Source organism: Anopheles merus, chromosome 2R, assembly GCF_017562075.2.
Source record: "Anopheles merus strain MAF chromosome 2R, AmerM5.1, whole genome shotgun sequence".
Lineage (NCBI taxonomy): Eukaryota > Metazoa > Arthropoda > Insecta > Diptera > Culicidae > Anopheles > Anopheles merus.
Window position 1 is genome coordinate 15,994,286 of NC_054082.1, and position 20,192 is coordinate 16,014,477.

At 47.6% G+C, this 20,192-nt stretch overlaps 1 protein-coding gene across 1 annotated transcript; it reads left to right on the forward strand.

Annotated features, from left to right (window-relative positions):
- The first annotated feature begins 5,105 nt into the window (after positions 1-5,105).
- On the forward strand, positions 5,106-18,926 carry LOC121588104 (PDZ domain-containing protein 8). Its single transcript, XM_041905719.1, has 7 exons — positions 5,106-6,226; positions 13,228-13,425; positions 13,498-13,901; positions 13,998-15,029; positions 15,112-16,237; positions 16,347-16,464; positions 17,166-18,926. Exons 1-7 carry the CDS (start codon positions 6,053-6,055, stop codon positions 17,339-17,341), a joined length of 3,228 nt encoding a protein of 1,075 aa, XP_041761653.1. The 5' UTR covers positions 5,106-6,052; the 3' UTR covers positions 17,342-18,926.
- The last annotated feature ends 1,266 nt before the right edge of the window (positions 18,927-20,192 follow it).

The following is a 20,192-nucleotide window of genomic DNA, read 5'->3' on the forward strand; positions in this document are numbered from 1 at the left end:
AAGGGCACCACGCCGATATGTGAGGTTAGTTGAGGGGGTAAAAGCAATATGGCGTACACGTTGTTGTTCCATTCGCGATTGATATTTGAATGAGAAGGGATATAGAGGGAGTATATGTGTGTATGTGTGTGTGTGTGTGTGACAGGGGAATTTATCGATAATGATGAAGGAAAAAACAACAGTTGAAGCAATCTAGTTTTTAGCACAGACGTGCACGTGCGTGTAGTGTCTCGACTTTTGAGGTTAACTAACTGGTTTTTTTCGTGAAAAAAGAGAAGAAGAAAAACACAAAACACAAAACACGAAGTATTAAATGCATCCGTTCATAGTGCATCGAGCAAAACTAATTTTTAGAACAATTGTGCAAGCCCCGTTCGCGTTGAGGGTGCTGTTGTTTTACGTTAGGCAACTCGTTACTATAGTTTATATGCAAGTTAGTGGAGCGGAGGCAGGGTGAAGGATAGAAAAGAGAGTGCGAAATCGTAGCAATACCGTGTTCGAGTTTAAGCTGCATTTGTTCTTTGTTCTTCGTGCAAGTGTTGCCAGCGTTTATCACTCTAACAATCAAGCGTTTTTAGTACTGTTTCGTTAAGGCAATTACTTAGAACAATGTTTTTTTTATTGTGCTGTTGTTGTTAATTTTCTGCCTAGTTTATAGTAATAGCCTCACCGTAGGAAGAATCTTACCGAGGCAGAAAAGAAACGAAATCAGGCGGGTAGTTTTTGGAATAGGAATTGAATAGAACGATCTAAGTCTACGTTTGATATAGCATTCAAGTAGAGCGTTAGTAGACCGTTTGCTTGAAGAGTTTGTATTCGGGTTTTTTAGCAATTCTTTTCTAGAACAGCAAACATACAAAATAAAACTACAATCATATCAATCATACTCATACCTTGAACATCAAACGCACGTTAAGCAACTGCTTGTTCCCGTACGTAGTAGCTACGGCTCTCTTTGCTATTAGTTCCATTGCGTTGCTTTGAATTTGTAGCCAACGCCAGGTTTATTCGTTCGACGCATACATACATACAGTCCCTGCATTGGCAAATCATTGGCAAACTGAACCAACGATTAGACTTTGCACTATTGTAGAAATTGAGTAGCAGCAACAGCAATGGACAGATATTTCCATTTATTTGCACTGCTTAATTGCGTACCGGTAGGCTAGTTGATAGAATGTGTCTCTCTCTCTCTCTTGTTGCAATGGCAGAGTTTAAATAAAGCTTTAAAAAATTTGGGAAAGGCGAATGTTACGGAAGGTGGGTACGACGAATTGATATAGCTTCTAAGCGTGGTTGGGGGTGTAGCCGTGGCAGATGCAATTGGATCGATACAATCAAAAAAATCGATTGCTTCAAAATAAGACAACAAAACACAACAATGAGTGAAAACATTTTTGCAAATATGAATCGGTTATAGCAATAATAATTAAAAAAAATAACAAATACTAGCACCAACACCATTCCCTGTGACGGTGCTAGTCATTACGATATAATGTTTACATGATAAAAATCGAAGGCAGCGATTAATTAGGGGAAGAAGAGCAGAATGGGAAGAAGAGACGAACACAAAACAAACATAACAAATTTCTTTTATTTCCCATTTTTGCCTGCACGCTGATGCATGCATGCCCGTTCTGGATTGGATAGTGGCGCTAAAGCGCACCTAACAAAATTGCAGTTTTGATGTTTGTTATGTTATAATATTATGCATACAGTTTTACTACAAGCCTCCCAGGAGCCACTCAACTCCACATCGCTCTGCCCTATCGAGGACATACTCGGAGCAAATGCACCCTATACATTCGAATAAATACAAAACGAAATGTTTACTTTTAACATATAATCATACATAGTATTCCATATATAAATATAGTAGAATGGGGCGGGGTTCAAAAACCATGAAGCAATTAGTGAGGAATCAAGAATACACACACTAACAGCAGTGCGGAACAGATTGAACGGGAACAGTTCAACACAGGAGGTAAGCAAGCAAGCAAACAAACAAGCAAACAACAAACAGTAAAGGAAAAACAAACAACAACGGGAAAAGTGATAAGATAACATTTAGACATTTAGCTAAAACCAACCAATTTAGTGCGTAGGCTAATCTAAGCTAATTCAAATCGACCTCCAAAAACTTTGCCGCAATCTTAGGAGTTACAAACACAACCACAACAAAACAAAAAAGTGACATGAACATAACTGAATATTAAAAAAAAAACACAGAACGCATAATACAACCAAATCATGAAATTCGATGCAAAATAATACAATTAGCTAACAGCGAAGCAAACCCAAACGCACACCACGTACAACACAAAACCGCATCACAAAAACGAAAGAGAAAGGGAAAAAGACGGGGAAACCGATAACCTGAACTCATGTTGATATATATACATACAAATATATGAAGAGGGAGCGAAAGAAAGAGAGAGAGTTAGTCCGCCTGCAGGATAACGTTTACTAACGCAAGCAACCAATTGAATTCTCACTAGCTAAACGAAACAATTCCAATTTCACATTTGCAAAAACACTACTACTAGTACCGTGCCGTTCGGGGCGGCAGCAGCGAACTGTACATACCATAGGCAATCGAGGGTTGGTTAGCTGGTTTGATGCTCCATGCGTAGAGACACAGTCGTTACATTTACCAGATCGCAAACTAATTATAACGCGAACTCCTTTACCTACCTTCAACGCGGATAGCAAAGGGATAATCGCCAAACGCCGCATATTTAGAAGTACCAAATTGGTTTGTCTTCTTCATCCATTGATCACCTGCAGGGTTTAGCGTCACAGCGTAGGTAGCGCTTGTTGGATGGCTTTACTATTTGCTGAAGCTGTGCTTTTGATTAAATTAAAACTACACAGCAATTACCATACCGGTTACCGGTCATCGCGAATTAAAAGGGCCAAGGGAACTGGTACCGGTAGATGATATCGAAATTAAACATGCATTCTTACTGCCACTCTTCCATACAACAGGAAATCGTACTGTCCTATTGTTCTGAGATTATTTTTGTTTTCACTTCCTTTCTTTCTTGTCCAGTTACTTGCCTTTCACCGAGTACACGCATAACCGGGCTCAGAAAGTTGCTTCACTTTTGTTTTAGATTAATTATAATGTTCACGTAGGAAAACAAAGTATCACAACAGAGAAGATATTTAAACCTCTTCTAGGGAGGTGGTGAATCTTGGGGCAGTAAGCAAATTTGCATTCCATTGGTATCGATTTGGAAGCGCGTTCAGTTTTCAGCGAGCGAGTAGTTTTGCAAAAATTGCACAAAAACAAATAAAAACAAAACACAAAAAAAACACAAAAGCAAAGGGTGCCGGTAAGAGCGATTTGGATGCATCCACAGCATTTGTACATTTTTTCACTATTTTATATTTAGCAATATTTCTGATGAAGAAAACAAAAATCAACCAAAAACAACAACAACAACAACAACAGCAACCGTGGAGGCGATAAAAAAAGTTATGAACTAATAAAAGAAAATCAATCTAAAAAGATCAGAAAATATAAACAACATTTGCGTGTTTGTGTGTGTTTCATTGTGTGGCGCAATGGAGAGCAATATAACCGACAAACCGACGTGACACTTCGAACAAAATGAGCTTCAAAAGTTGTCTCCTTATTTCAAATGAAAATACGTTAAACACTACCGCCATCTCTATAATGATTCGCTTACTACACTGACACAGAGGAGACACTGCTAAAACCCCTTTTTGTTTTTCTTCGCAAATTGCAATGCTTATTGTTTTATGTACTTCTCACATCTTTTGCATTGATTTAGAAACTTATAAAATGATTTTCCTGGGTGTTTTGTCCAATAATTCTCACAAAATCTTGCCTCACACTTCCTTCGCAATTTGTATTTATAAAAGTTGCTTACATCGAAGCAGCCGTGAACAGAGCTTACTTTGACAAAAGTGTTCGCCTCACTGGTAAATGACAGTACTTTCGTGTGGGACACTTTTGTAACATCAGTGTCACGTCGGTTTGTCGATGAGCAATGTATCACATGCATATGCTGAGCTTACCCAAGTGCCACAAATCCACTAAACGACCACTAAACGGCTTCTAAACGCCTCAAATTCTCTACCTAAACGGAATATAGAAAGACTTCGTTTAGCAGACGGCAAACGACTCATGCATTCTAAAAATAGCAAAAAAGCTGGTGGCGCCATCTGTTTGTGGGATACCCAACCTGTGGAGCTTCCTCGCTTGGAGGAGAGCTTTCTCATTTCCTCTGTACTGTTGTATGGTTTCGCATTGAAGTTATGCATCGCTAGAACTAGAACGGCGATACGATTGTTTAAATACTAAACTCCAACGGAAACCACCAGTACTGAAGCAAGTGAGATTTGAGTAATGGTCGTTGGTGTTGATACCCACGTATCTGACCACACGACCATTCGTATAGATTTTTGCTCAGAAAGTTAGAAGGCTATATAGGTCATTATAAGATGAAACTTGTCGAAACACATTGCAAGAAAAGGATAGCAATATAATGATGAGTTGTAATACGCCATCTATTGATCAAACCAATGAAGCTGTGAAGCTTTCATTTTTTTCCTATGGATATTCAATTTTCCAGTCGTTTAAGCTTAATCTGTGGCGCTTGGGTACCTTTCTTTTTTACAGAACAGAGCAAATTCACAGTTATTATACGCACTTTCATATATGATATCAATACATAAAATCAATTTTCCAAACTAAATCGATGAATCTAACTTCCAAACTTCCACCAACAGGTAACCGAACTTGTAACGACGTTACATCTTCAAACTGTCAATTTGAAACGCTGGACACGGTCTTTGCTGTCAAAATCGCGCAATGGGAATGCGCACCCTGCCCGTGCTGCAAACTCGTATGCAGTATCGTTGGATAGTGTGTTCAAACTATTATTTACAATTTTACACATAAATAAACAATGCAATCGTTTCAGCTAATGCACTAGTACATTTTTACTAAACTGTCAGTAATCCTTATCATTATTTTCCTTCGAAAAACCACGCTATTTTACTCGGCACTGCTTTCTCGCGCGTCCCTATTCCACCCTACATCGCTGTCGCAACTGTCAAAACGGTGGCTCGACACAACACAACAACAACAACAATGGTGTAAGCACTTTTCTGCTGCCTGGTCGCGAGCCCGAACACAATTTCGATCGCGGATGTTGAAGCAGCAACACTGAAACGGTGCGCGCAATACAGTGAACGTGCGGAGCACTGTGTTCCGCTTTCCCTCCCACCCCTCCCGGAACGTGAGGACACCTTGTGGGACAGCCGTGTTTTGGGGGAACCGTGTCGGGAACGGTGTGCCACAGCACCACGCACGATGCAACACCAGTCCTTGTTCGCATAACCTGTGTACGCTCTGCTCCGGTGCTTCGGTGAATCGCGACAGGTGCCACCAGCCTGCATTAGTGCTAAATTAATAATGTCCGCGGCGAGTCGGGTGACGCGCGAAATTGCTTCCAACAAAGCGGCAAAGGGTGTGCGGTGGTTGTGCGGGCGGTGCCGTTCTAGCTTCTAGCATGCACACCGAGTGCCGTGTGTATTCCCCGTTCCTGAATCAAGCGCATCAAAAAGAAACGGGTGGCGAAGGTGACGAAATATATTACAAAAAAAAAAACCCCGTCACTGTGTGCAGTGTGAGCCGCGAGCGGTCGCTTTCTCCGTCGATTATAAACGGGCGACGGAACGGAAGTGATTAAAAGTTAGTCATACAGTGCGCCTCCGGTCGATCGACAACAATCCCCGTGTGCGCCGGTGTGCGTGTGTGGGTTTGCGTGTGAAATTAAAAACAAAAGCAGAATTAATTGCAGCCAGCCCCGTTGTCCCTAACAACCGTTGTGCAAGGGGCCCCAACTCCCCGCAGAACCTGTGGCCGTGCAGCATCGGCAAACAATCGGAAAGGTCAAGGCAAATCGAAGCACGCGCCGCGTTTTGTGCCGATTGCAAACATTCCGCTGCAACAGGGAGGCACATACACATAAACAAAGAAAGGACACCCGAGCCCGAGTCCCTCCCGGTCGGCACGATGGATTTCGTCAACTTGCTCCTGTTCTGCCTGATGTCGTGCGTGATCGGGGCGGTGGTAATGCTGCTGATCCAGTACTATGCCTTCGTGCGATACTTCCGCCTGCCGGAACTGGACCAGGAGGAGGAAAATCAGCGCAAATCGGCCTTCAGCGAACGCTACGTACTGCCCGATGTAAGTCCCGGGATCACGGTTTCCCGCTCCCCCAGCTGCTGTTGCTGCTACGGGAGTGTCCAATTTCCGTTTTGTTCTGTTTTTTTTTTTCTTCTCAATTTCTGTTTTGTTTTCCATCCTGTTCAGCCTTTTCTTGCGAGTGTAATCTTTCTTTTTTCACCGATTGCCTGCGGGATGTTTTTCCTTCTCCGTAAAATGCTGAGGAAACACATTCGTAAAATACCGAAAACAACCCCGATAAAGCACTAGGAAAAGGAAGGAAAAGGCCGAGGAAAAGGCACCAGGAAACGAAGGGTATACCCCAATGAACAGCTACGGCAAAAAAATTGTGCCCAATAGCTCGTGACCTACTTTCGGCCCCCTCCCTTTTTCCCGAAGGCAGTTCCATTTCCTCCATCGAAAACCATCGTGGAAATGGGCATGTTTTTATTACTGACACTGGCGGGTATGTGTGTGTGTGTGTGTGTGACTCACGCGTCAAGACACATTCACGGGTATATAGTAGGGCCGCCACGAGGCCCCCAAAAGCCAAAACCGTTCCGGTTAAATGACGCACCGCGGTCGGTGCTGCTGCATCGGTACCCGGTTGTCCTTCCCTTGATTGTGCTTGTCGTCAGCGAGCGGCACTTTTTTGGCGGTTGTTGCCCTTTTCCGCCTGGTGGCTGAAACTCGCCGGTCGATGGCGGATTAGGTAGTGCTGTTTTTACCCCCTCCTTCTCCCCTCTTAAGAGGTTGATAGCGCAGGTTTCACTTTTGTTTTTTTTTTACGACAGACACAGAAAAAGATGTCTTAATGTTGTTACACAGTCAACCACCGTTCGATGGGTTCATCGATTTAGGTTGGTTCGGGGACAGCGCGGGGTGAGCGTGTTTCTTTTTTATGATGGTCTGTAGCCCCAAAACACGGTGGGGAAGGGAGAGAAGAGGAGCTGGGACACAGCATGGTATGAATTAAGGTGCCTGCGTGTGTTTGCCATTTGTTTCTGTTGCCGTGGGTTCACGACAAAACATCAAAGCACTGATAAGAGTATAGAACGTTAAGTATTGCGTCCGTTTGGTTCCTGTTGCGAGACACATTAAATCATACTCTTCTATTTCATAACTATGCAAAGTTTGGCGCAAATGACACTCTGCCCCAAAACGCGACTTTTCCGACCGTTTAAATATGACCCACTGTAAACATGTTTAAATTTGTGTTTCTTTGAAATGTGTTGAATCCACCTGCCCCGTCGATTATTAAATATGAATATTCAGAAAACAACGGTGGAGGGGGAGAGGGAAACATCGGCTACGATAAATGATGCAAAAACAGATTTTCAGCGGGGAAGGATAAGCGTCCGCCCGATGGCAGGACCGTCAAGCTCATTGCGATTTAATGAACCATCGGATCGATTTTGCACCTTTAAGCAAACGTTTCTGACGTCATGGAGCAGAGAGAAAGAGAGAGAGAGAGAGAGACAGAGAGAGAGAGAGAGAGAGAGACAGAGAGAGAGAGAGAGAGAGAGAGAGAGTGCAAAGCCTTGCCCCAACCTTTCAGGCCTTGACGACCTTAACTAAAACGCTCCACTTTTCCGCCCGGAACCATGGGATTGAGGATGAGGATTATGCATTGCGCTCTAGTCTCCGTTTCCTGCTTTAATCGTAAACTGTTGCCAGCAATTATTATCCTTCCCCGAGCAAGCTGCGATTTTATTTGGCGAGCACGGTAACAGAATCCATCTCCCAAAATCAACAGATAGGAAAGCTGACCTCCAGCAACTCCACTGCCCCGTTGCCCCGAGAGCTGCCTACTTGCTGTCCCACAATCGAAATGGTGCAACCGGCGGTACTGGCAAACAGTTATGTTAATTTTGCAGAGCAGAGAGAAAGAGTGAGATCAAAAGCGAAACAGAGGACAGCACGTAAAACAAACTCCACCACCAACATCACCACCACACGGGCTGAAAACGGCTGAAAAGGAACGGTGCGAATGGATTTTTGAAAATTTTTCCCAGAACGTGGCCTCGCAGTGCCCACCGAATAGGGGGAAAGGATCTCTCCTTGCAGCGGAGCGACAACCACATCACACACACACACACACCAAACATACGAAACTCAACGATGAAAGTTAACAAGTTTTATACCCCTTTCTTTCTCCAAAGCCCACATTTTCCACACATTAAATATGCGGTGCTTTTCCGCCGGAGAAAAGTAGAGAGTGTGTGGAAGAATGTTTCAACCAATCCAGTAGGAATAAGATTTTCCAACAAATCCAATCGGAAGCAGAAAGACAAGCCACAGAACGCATGGCGTGCAGCGCCACGGATCATGGATTGTGTGTCCTGGCTCACTCTACCCTTTTTCTTCTTCTTTTTGTTCTTCTTTTTTAATTTTAGCAACTGCCACCGTCTGTCGTACGGCAGCATGATGTCTGGTTTGCTTCCCGGCTGATAAGAATGTGCGCACAAAGTTTGAACTCTTGCCCACTCGCGCGCCTGTCTGCGTGTATGTGTGTGTGTGTGAGATTGTGACCAACAAGATTGGTTACACCGAGATTCGGTAACCGTCGAACCTGGGGACCGGGCATCAGCCTGCATCAGTGCCACTGCACGTACGAGCACGAACACTCGAGCACATCTTGTGAATGTCCTTCTGCCGCAGGAGAGGCAATGCGCAAGCAATGAATTTCCACCCAGCTGAACCCACTACAAAAGAAATCCCACGCCTTCCCACACTAGCGCGGGTGGTGGGATGAAAGAACGGAATGGTGGATGGGCCACATGTACGAGAACCACATACTCCAGTTTTCATTTGTCAAAGCTTCGTGCGCTTGGCGAAAGGGCTGCGCTACCATCACCAATCTGGACGGCGACCCAGTTGCTGTGCCGAGCGCGTTTGCCGGGCGGGCTTGAGCAGCAAACCCAGCCCGCTCACGATTACTCAATTTCATTGGGCAGCGGCATGAATTGAAAACTGAAAAGGCGCTGGTTCAGTTGCTGCTGCTCTAAAATGTATGGCCACCCTGCGGCGGCTGATGGTGCTCGAATTAAAGTTGCTAACTCACAATGGCACCGCAACACACACACACAAGCACAGAGTGTGTCTCAAAGCTGCATTCCTCATTGTTGTAGTTGAGTCATGGTGCCTTTTTTCCCCCTTGCAGGAGCGGTAGGAAAAGTTTCGTTTGCTTAGAATTTTCCCACCAATTCCAACGCGCGGCGGCTGCTTGTGGAAAACGTAAGCTTTGTAAAATTCTTCACGAAAAATCTTCCTTTTTCCTTCCATCACTTTTTTTTAATTTTTCATTGCATCACTCGCCGCACTGAGTAGGTGAAAGAGCAGAAAATTCCCTCAAAACTCGCTCCAGCAGAGCATGATTTCCGTTTGCCAAGCACCAACTACATAATGAGTGGTTATAAATAGTGTGTGTGTGTGTGTGTCGAGTAGCTGTACAAGGGTTAACTTGTTCCCCTTAAGAACCCGCTTTTATCGCCAAAGCACAGTCGAAATGACACAAGCCAACCGAGAGAAGCGGTGCTCTACCGGTGTGTTTTTTTTTCTTTTTGCAGCACTACGCTACACCCAACCCAACCCAGCGCGCACGTCAGAGAAAAGGATCTTCCAGCGGGCCGAAGCTGAGCTACCACGCCGCTCCCGGTGCCGGTGCTAAGTTATTGATTGCAGTTAAAACACCTGCAGCCGAGACCTGGTTTGGTAGCCCCGAGGCAGGCTGGCTCGTGTTGTTAAAGATTGAGCAACGGATACCGTGCCGTGTACTCTCCTCTCCTTCCCCCGGGAGGACAACCTCCTCATCTTTGCTCGTCGTTTGCCTGGCCCGGGTTACGAGACACCGGTTCGACAAACATCATTAAAAATGTTCACATCGGCCGGCGTACACCCAGCACCAGCATGGAAAATGGCTTTCCACCATTGCTGCTATATATTATGGTTCATAATTTTCATCAACCGTTTGGCCGCTGGCTGCAACTTACCTGCCCGGGGGACGTACGGGCTTTCCCTCCCCTCCCAGGACACGACTAAACTAATAAGAAAGAATGTTGCCACCTGGGCAGGGAGACGCTTGGTTGACGATTTAATGCCTCCTGACCTTAGGATAGTGTGCCCGTGCTCGTCACCGTCCTATAGTAGTAGTAAGACGGCAAACAGGAAAGGCGTTCTTTAGTTTGCTATCGGGAACCATCTCAAAACGAAACCCATTCTCTCCTCATTATCACTTTGGTTTTATTGCCGGAGATGTTCGCCGAAGGATGGCGCTGGTGCACGCAGCAACTATGGCAAGCGGCCTTGATTTGTTGTAAAAAATTTACGATCTCAATCCTGACTCCCTGGGGACACGAACAAAGGGGGTTGAGAGGTGAGAGGGATTTATTATGACCATTTGAAGGTTAGGCTCCAAGAATTGGGGAATTTAGGAAGACACTTTTGGGAAGGTTCGTAGCGATTCAAAAATGCAAACAGACAAACTGCCCCGAGATTGCCCGAATTTATTGCAATGGCGTGACCGGCCAGTTGAATTATCGACCTTTCTTCACACTCGTTTCGTTTTGGACTGCCCTAAACCATTGCCCAATAGACGCTCAATGACTGTAGAGGCTATTATGTTCTCTCCATCTATGATGAAAGCACATGTTTATCCACAATTATTATTCAATCAAACACTTGCTGCTGGCTGGCTGCGCTGGACACAAATCTACGCTGCTTGCCCCAGTGTGCACCCCGACAGTCACTCAACAGTCCTACAATGTTCCACTTCTGGCTCCGTGTTCCGCTGCTCTGGTACTGTACCGTGGCGTTCTTCGGCACCTTGCCACACGCAACCGACGGGCAGTTTATAGTCAACAATGGTTTACCAAGTGGGATAAAGCACTCCCCGACAGCAGCCGGGCCCACGGTGCCACCCGACAGTTCGGCAGAAACGCCCGAAACGACGACGGCACCGCGAATGGCCTGCCAGATACGAACGGTCGTCACACCGGACTCGAACGCGTCCCTGCTTATCCCGGATCGGATCTACGACCTCATCACGCTCGATAAGAAGCCGGACTTGGACCTGCCGGCGGTGCTGCAGCCGATCAAAGAATACTGCTGCATCTCGGTGCGCGTCCAGTCGCAGCCGCACCCGAACGCGACCGACATCGTCGAGGGCGTGCTGGAGCTATACTGCGGGCTGAAGCCGCTGATCCAGTTCAGCTTCTGGGTGGAGCAGTCGACCGGCTGTACCGATCTGTTTCTCGAGAACGTGCGTGTCGATCTGGAGCGGTGCGGTACGGTCCAGCCGGCCGTGGCCAGCTCGCTCTACCAGATCCTGATCAAGACGAGCGAGAAAATCGTGTTCCAGCTCGGGTACGACATTGAGCCGATGCTCACGCAATCGTTCGCGACGTTCAGCAGCGAAGAACGCGACCTCAGTAGCCAACCATCGATCGAGACCATGTGGAAGTGCAACTGTACGCTGCCGCGGGAAGCGTTCGTTGCCTTGGGGATGTGCATACTGGGCAGTGTGAACAACATCACCAAGCTGGTCGTGCACATATCGCTCATCGTGTCGATCGGGATCGGTACCACGTGTACGCTCATACTCTTCGTCTGGACAATGCGCCGGGTGTGGAAACTCTTGGAGAAGTTGTAGAGAAAGGATGATGGGGAGGCTCAAGCTCTACCCTAACAACGATGCCAACGAGGAGGTCTGCTTTCGTTTCCCTCGAAAGAAGCTTGATAAGTAATCATTTATATAGAAAGCAAGCAAATCACGCTGGCCTGGTAACACAAACTGTAGCTGATGCTTAACTTAAAATATCAAACCTTGAACGAGAACGTCTGCAGCGGCGGACCCCTTCAAACCGGTCGTGTTAAATTGAACGGCGTGCTGTTGTCGAACTGTTTCTCCTACACCGAAATTCATATCGCAGATAATTCACTGAGCCCGTCCTAATTAATTGCCGTCACTGCCTGACAACGGTGCGGGCGACATTAAGGTGCAAGCATATCCGGAGGCGTCTGCACGAAGACGCCAACACAAACGACAAACAACGCCAACGACGACGAGGATGGCGACGGGGTCAACCCGGCAAACGCAAACAGTATTTTTGTGTTCGCAGAATGCGGCGTGCCGTCCCGGCGCGGTGGCCCCTTCCCAGCCGGAAGGCAACGGTGTTGAAAGGACGTTGTTGGGCACACGGCTCGGCGGCTGTTGCGGCAGAAGGAGAACGTCCTTTCGTAAATGTATCTTCTTCGTCCTCTTTGCGTTGGCAGAAGCTTTGTTCGTTGCTCGCGCAAGATTTATATTCCTCTATTTCTAATTTAACACCGGAGAGTGGGAACAAATCAAATAAAAAAACGTCAAACTTCCTCACAGAAAAGGGGCTTTTCTCCCGAACCAGCACGCCAGGGGAATATTGTTATTGTGTGTGTATTTGTGTGTCGCCGGTTCCGTGGGTGATTAATTTCGTTAGAATTATTTTTAGAACGAAAGCCTTTTACCTCCGCGCCGTGCCTACGCGCGCACAAAATGTGAAAACAAATCCACACTTTCAATCACACAAAAGAGCACGTCCTTCCAGCAGCGGCGTGCTCAGCAAAGCACACGTTTTCGCTGGACGGTGGGGGGGATGGGGGGTGGGCGGTTCGAAGGTGGCCTTGTGGGCTGTTGCCGTGCGCAGCATATCGCACGTGGGCGATTTCCTGCTGGTGTGACATCTCCCAGAAGTGAGGCATTTGTCTCCCCTTCCTCCGGGTACGGATGCTGCGTGGAGGTGGTGTTGGTGACGCGATGTATGATTTAGTATCGTTTGTTTGTGTTTGGTTATTATTTGCCGTTGATTGCATCCTTACTCTCTCTCTCTCTCTCTCTCTCTCTCTCTCTCTCTCTCTCTCTCTCTCTGCTAAGAAGCAACCATTCGTCCCTCCCGCAGAGCCATTCGCTTCACTAGCTTCCAATTGCTGTCGCGTGCTTTTAATTTGTTTGTTTTTCACGTTCTCTACTCCGCATGACGCGCCGACAGACGCTGCTGGAGAACATAAAGGCACCGGATCAGGAAAGCAAATCCACGATAATGGCCATCAATCTGATACTGCAGTTTCTGTACTTTGAGCTGCGGCAGTCGAACCGCGTGCGCAAGTGGTTCCACCGGAAGCTGTCGCTCGAGCTGGACGAGCTGATAAGCAAGACGACCACGGGCAAGCTGTTTGACAAGCTGACGGTGAGTAGAGGGCGGTGAGAGGACGCACAAGGGAGGAGAGAGGCTTACACCTGCCCTAACTTCATTCGACAGATTCGTGATCTGGATTTGGGCAGCCAGTTTCCGGAGATAAAAAACTTTCGCCTGCACGCGGTCGACCTGCACCCGGACGAGGGACACATCGAAAGCTTGGATGTGCTGCTGGATCTGCACTACGAGGGCAACTTTCGGCTCACGATCGACGCCGACATGGTGCTGGGGAAGAAGGGTTCGCTGGCGCTGCGGGTGAAGCAGGTGTCCGGGCTGGCCCGGTTGCAGTTCACCCGCAAACCGTACACGCACTGGTCGCTCAGCTTCATCAACGACCCGAAGGTGGAGCTGGACGTGCAGTCCCACTTCCAGGGCCGGCAGATGCAGTCCAACATTACCAGCCTGATCTCGAACCAGATACGGAAGGCGATCCGTCGGAAGCACACGCTTCCCAACTATAAGCTAAGGTGCGAACGATCGTTTTGTCCCTTTGCACATGCAAAGTCAGCGGGACATTACACTCATTAATTGACCTTCTTTGTTTTTGTTTGCGCTACTTTCAGATACAAACCATTCTTCCACCGTGTGGAGGAGGACTACGAACTGAACGAGATCGTGCCGAACGGTTCGCTCGAGGTGACGATAGCGGAAATTTCCCGCCTGAATGCGCCGATCCGCACGCTAACGCACGTGTACTGCACGCTGACGCTCGCCCACATGCCCTGGGTGGTGGCCCGCCAGCAGGACGACCAGGGCGCGATGATGATCGTGTCGCTCGACATCGAGATACACAAGGCCAAAAACCAGCAGATCGGCATCGTGTTCAAGCAGTCCGACCAGACCGTGCTGATCGATGCGGTCATACCGAACACGCCGGCCTCGAAGGCGGAGCTGCGCCGCGGCGACGTGCTGCTCTCGATCCAGGGCAAACGGGTGACGAACATTAGCCAGGTGCCGAAGGTGATCAAGACGCTGAACAGGCCCATGTTTGTGCTGCGCATCGAGCGGCTCGTCCCGGGGCAGATCAGGAACGATGCGCTGCTGGACGACTACGAGCCGGAGTTTGAGGAGATTGATCCGAATCTGAACATTACGTTCGTGAAGAACGTGGAAGCGGTACAGATCGGTGGCGGTACGGCGGGGCTGCGCGAGCGTAAGCTTGCCCGCCGCAACTCGAAGGACAACAGTGGCGGTGAGTCGAGCCACTCGAACACACCGGGCACGACGCCGGTGAAAAAGTCGTCCACCATTGTGGTGGGGGGTGCGGAAACGTCGACGCCGCGGGGTAGCTTTTCGGAACCGGCTGCTGCCGGTGGACCGAAGCCGAAAGCGCTGAACGTCGAATGCTACCCGCAACACTCGTCGATCGATGCGGAATTCAATTCGTTCATCCGGCTGGACGACCCGTGCACGTTCCAGCTGATGGAAAAGTATTCCTACCTGAACCTGAGCGTGTTCGGCAAGAGCAACGAGGAGCACCGGCTGCTGGGCTATCTCAACATCCCGATCAACAGTATACTGGTGGAGTGTAACGAATCGCATCTGGGGCACCATCTGAAGAAGTATCCACTGCTGCCACCGGAAGCGATCGATGTGTTAGTATACGCGAGCGCGCGCGCCTTTGCTTATTTGCTGTACGTTTTGTTTTTTATTAAATGATGGCCTTTAACATTCCAGCTCCAATCACCCACTCTCGATGCAGTCCGGATTTGATCAAAACTACTGCTACGGCGATGTGCTGCTGTCGTTCGTTTGGGACGGCAGTGCGCTGGCCTCCCTGTCGTCGCCCACCGCCGCCACCAGCAAAGCGATCAGTGCGGAAAACAAGAAGCAGCGGCTCATTACGATCAGCCGCGGGTCGGCCGACAAGCTGGACGACGATCGGACCGATGGCCTGCTGCTGGATGCCAAACCGTCCGCCTCGTCCACCTTCACGCAGCTGCCGGCGCAGCAGCAGCAGCAGCAGCACGACTTCATCCGTACACACTTTCACCGCACCACGCAGTGCGACTACTGTGGCAAGAAAATTTGGCTAAAGGATGCAGTCCAGTGCCGCGACTGTGCGATGTGCTGTCACAAAAAGTGTATCAACAAGTGTCAAAGCTCGACCGTTTGCACAGCGAACGAGTCGTCCGCGGGAACAACATCCGACCGTTCGTCCACCACCTCATCCACATCGACCGGCATTATAATGGCGGCCGGAGCAGCGGCATCCATGGCATCCACAGCGGCGGCAACCGTTGGCACCAACCAGCAGCCAGAATTTAAGGTGACCGAGCCCGAGTCGCCCACGATAGAGGTGGAAGACTTTGTGGACATTGCTGAAGAGCAGCAGCAGCAGCAACTGCAGCAGCAACAACAGCAGCAACAACAGCAGCAGCAACAGCAACAGCAGCAGCAACAACAGATTGTGCCGAAATCAAAGCTCGAAACACATCGTCAAAGCTTCAGCGATCTGCTCGTGCAGGGGCTGAAGCGCGTCAACTCGGCCAACAACCTTTCCATACCGACGATGGGTGGGCTAAACCCGAGCAGCAAAAGCTTACCCCCCACGCCACAGCACACGCCCCGCAAGCAGTCGCTGGCGAACGTGAGCGCCAACCCGTTCCTGCTGGTGACGCAGCGGCTCGAAAGCCTGCCGGAGGACGTGAACGAGCTGAACATGGAGCAGATTGTCGATCTGACGGCGCCGCTGATCGAGTACGGCCCGTCCGACACGCTGATGGCGCTGGCCAAGAGCAGCAGCAAAGCGATGTACGGCGACTGTGAGCCGGACGTGCGGACGGAGAAGATTAACAAGCTGGTAGGGACCGACGGTGGTGGTGGTGGTGGTGGTATTGTTGTTGATGAGGCCCGTGCGTCTGCCTCGACTGTGCGCCGTACTCAATCCTTTCCCTGCACTCTCTTTGCAGCTTTCCAAACTGCACATAGCGCTGGACTACGAAACCATCAACCAGTCCGTGCTAAACGCGACCAAGGAGAGTAGTAGTAGTAGTAGTGGTGGTAGTGGCGCAGGTGCTAACAGTAAAGGTAGGTCGGCCGATTTATAGCATTTTTTTATTACTAAAGACCCCACCACCTCTTTGACCCGCGGTACCGGCTGTGCGTAATCCGGTACCGGTGTGATACATACGCAATAAGCAATAGATGAATCAGACACAGGTGCACTAGGTCAGTGGTGCTCTAGCGAAAGTGTGTATGTGTGTGAGTGCGTTCCTAACCCATTGTGGCATTGTTACTTAAGGCATTTACGCTCCTTTTTAAAAGCGATCAGACAACGCAATCGACTCGATTGGATGTGATGTAATGTGATAAACGTTTAATCTCGCTAATAAGCTTGCAATTGCAATAAATGTACTTCTACTTATGATTTGCATGCTGTCTGCAAACAGTATTACACTTTTGTTTTCTTTCTTTTCATCTTCTTTCCTTCTTTGTTTTTGTGTGTGCTTTTGGTTCGGACTTTTGACGCATCCGTAAGGTTTTTTTTTCTTTTGCTGTTGAATGGTTTATTTATCTCATTTTGTTCAGACTTTTAAATTGTATTTTAAATTGCTTTTTTTATTATTTCTACATAGTTTTACAAGATTTGCACATTTTATAAACGTTTTTATGAAAAATTCACCACTTTTGGGCTTCTTTTAATATAATTCTACATCTCTTTTTCTCTCTCCTCCTTTTCTCCCTACTTCCACCCTTTAACTGTTTGAACCCCGCGCACCAACGGCTAGAAATTGCCGATGGCAAAGGCAAGACGCCGACCCAGCAGCAGCAGCAGCAGCAGCACGACAGCACCAGATCGGCCTTCCTGGCGGGCCAGTCGGAGGAGCGGGTGCAGGCGCTCAGCATCATCATGCTGCACCTCTGCTCGGGCCTGCAGTACGTCCAGGGTAATCTAGGCCAATGAGAATAGCATTTGCTTCGGCAGTACTCGCTGGGCTCGTCAATGCTAGAACCCACCATCACCGCTAGCAGCAGTACTACCACCAGCAGGCTGCCGATGCAACGGCAACGCTCACAGCAGCAGTACGATGGCCCACCGTCGGACAGCCAGTCCGGCAGCAGCACGGCTGGCAGTATCGCCGGTAGCGGTGGTGGCGTCGGTGGTAGAAAGAGTCCCTTCCGCTCGCGTCGCCTTTCCGTGTGTCGCAAACGGGCGCTGGGCATATTCCAGCGCTCCGCTAGTGTTAGCGCTTCGGCAAACGCTACCCCGTCCGGCTACAAATCGGAGAGCGCTAACTGAGTCGTTTAAGCTTCGCCCGTCATCCGTCAACGCAAGTACAGAAAACTGTCTTTGGTTTTTTGGTACACACCGCCCGCTTGTCCATGCCACATGCGTCCCAGCACACATCCAGTCATTCCTAGATCAGGTGGCTTTAGATGGAACTTATACACCGTGCATTTTCCTTACGTTACTATACAGTCATCTAATGCTAATCAAAATGTGTGTTGTGAACCGATTCTTTCAACCCTTCTCGATGTGTAGAAGTAGATACAAGTGTTTGCCAATTTCGGCAGGACATTGCTCTCTCTCTCTCTCTCTCTAGTGCTAACTACATCAACATGTTGTCATTTTAAAACGCTTAACACCAATACATGCTGCTTGCCGCTGGCAAGTAAGCTTCATCTCGTCTCCCAATTTTACACTAAAAACCAGCAACAACATACTCGTATCACTACTAGAAAGGTCAATCAATGTAACGCTCCTTTAACCCTGCTCGTATGTGAGGCTGTGTGGCAAAAACAACCTCCCTCAAGAAACCCACCCCGAATGCAATCAAACTCCAGTTTGCACAACCCCCTCGAATGGAATTGAACACACGTTGCAACACCTTTTTACAAAATGTCTTTTTGTGCGTAATGTGCTCCTTCCCCCTTCACGTATCTTCCGGAATACCGATCAATCAACCCCCGCGAAACAATCAAGGCGAAACGCTACTGACACTGGCGACGTGGGAGGCAGAGTTGCTGCAGAAGCTGAAAACGGTGGTCGGCAAAGCGGCAAGCCACGACCGGCCTCCTTTCTGGCGCAGGAAATTGAAATTGAAATGAAAGGCTGTAACCACACACACTCCTGCTTCGATTAGCGTATAGGTTTAGTGGGGTTTAGTGGGAGAAGAAGAAGAGTTTAGGGAAAACAGGAGAAAAAGGAAATTAGAATTAGTTGTATTTGTATAAATAATTGAGCTGTTTTCTTCGGTGATATATGTAACTAGGCTTAAAAGGGCAGGGCAATTTGCGGTGCGCACTCATTTGCTTGCGTCGCTGCTTGCCAGTGATTTGCTCCTATTTATTTATTATCTACTCTATTTTGCTTTTTGTTTTACATCGAGCTGTAACAGTGAGCTGTTTGTTAGTGAGTAGTGAGTGTTGATTGCATTTAATTTAATTACGTTAAGCGATATCGATAACCAGCTGACCACGGTGACAATTTGGACGTGCAATTTGGAACTGACATGCAGTAGCAACGATACAAAAGCTCTTACCTACCGTACTTTTTCGGTCGTTTTCAATGTGATTTTGTGCGTACTGTGTTGTTTGAAAGGGAAAACAAGAACAAATCTCACTCGATCTTCAAGAACAAAATTAAACAAACAAAAAAAATATTGTTTGCAAACTATGTAACAAAAGGCCAAAAAACCAATTTTGCAACCAATTTAGACTGTAGTAGTGTTTTGCACAGATTGACTAGAGTATAGAATGGAACAAATGAAATATAAATTGCACGAAAGATCAGGAGCTTCAGTTTGTTCCTCTGATCCTGTGTGCGCGCCGCATCATAGGACTTCAAAGAGATCAAAGTGTAACTCAACAAGACTAATCGTTATGACAAGTATAGTGCTCTGTTTTTTTCTCTCTCTCTCTCTCTCTCTCTCTCTCTCTCTCTCTTTCTCTTTTCACTGTTTGGCAATTGCAATGTTTTCAAAGAATCACAACACACTTTGCTTCTATTTAGATCTGCAAAGCGTGCAATTAGCTATCTGTTTCCCTTGCGCAAATATGGAATATCTCTCCCTTAACTCCCCGTAACGCAGCAGCAGCAGCTGAGCAGAGTGATATCAGTAACGTTTAAACAACCACACAACAGGCAAACTAAAATAGTAAAACGAAAATGCAATACAACACCACCCCGTCTGTGGTGTGTTTTGCTCAGGCGTGGGTAACAACTAATAGTTCTCATCACAACACATACAGTTTTAAAAATCATCCCAAACAGCACTATGTCGTGATAATAGTTCGTGACACAACAGAGTAGAGCATCTATGGAGGGCATCATCTTAAAGGGTCGCTGATCGTGCTCTTCTAGTGTTTAATATTTAACAGCTGTTACCAGAGTTTTGGGTTCGGTTTTTAGAAAACGGCACACACACGATCACACACGATCACACACGATATTGTAATAATCTAATTGTTAACAGTTGTTTTTCTCATCGACCCGCAAACACTCACAGCAGCATGGAAGGAGTGAACATACTATTGCAAGAGTACACTTTTTAGCACTCTACTACGATATAATCACTAGAACACATCACACTTATGAATTCACGATCGTTTTGCCCCAGCGCACGGTATGGGTGTATCTGTACTGTTTATTTATTTTATTGCCGAGAGAAAGAGCGCAAATAATAATCGATAGAAGGTTGCGGTGCGCTTGCCACTGATGAGCCACTGATCGGTTGTGTCTGACGTTCTGGATTGTTCGATGTTCGATCGATTTTCTTTTTGGTACGTCTTTTGCTGTGGGCTCCGGGGTTACC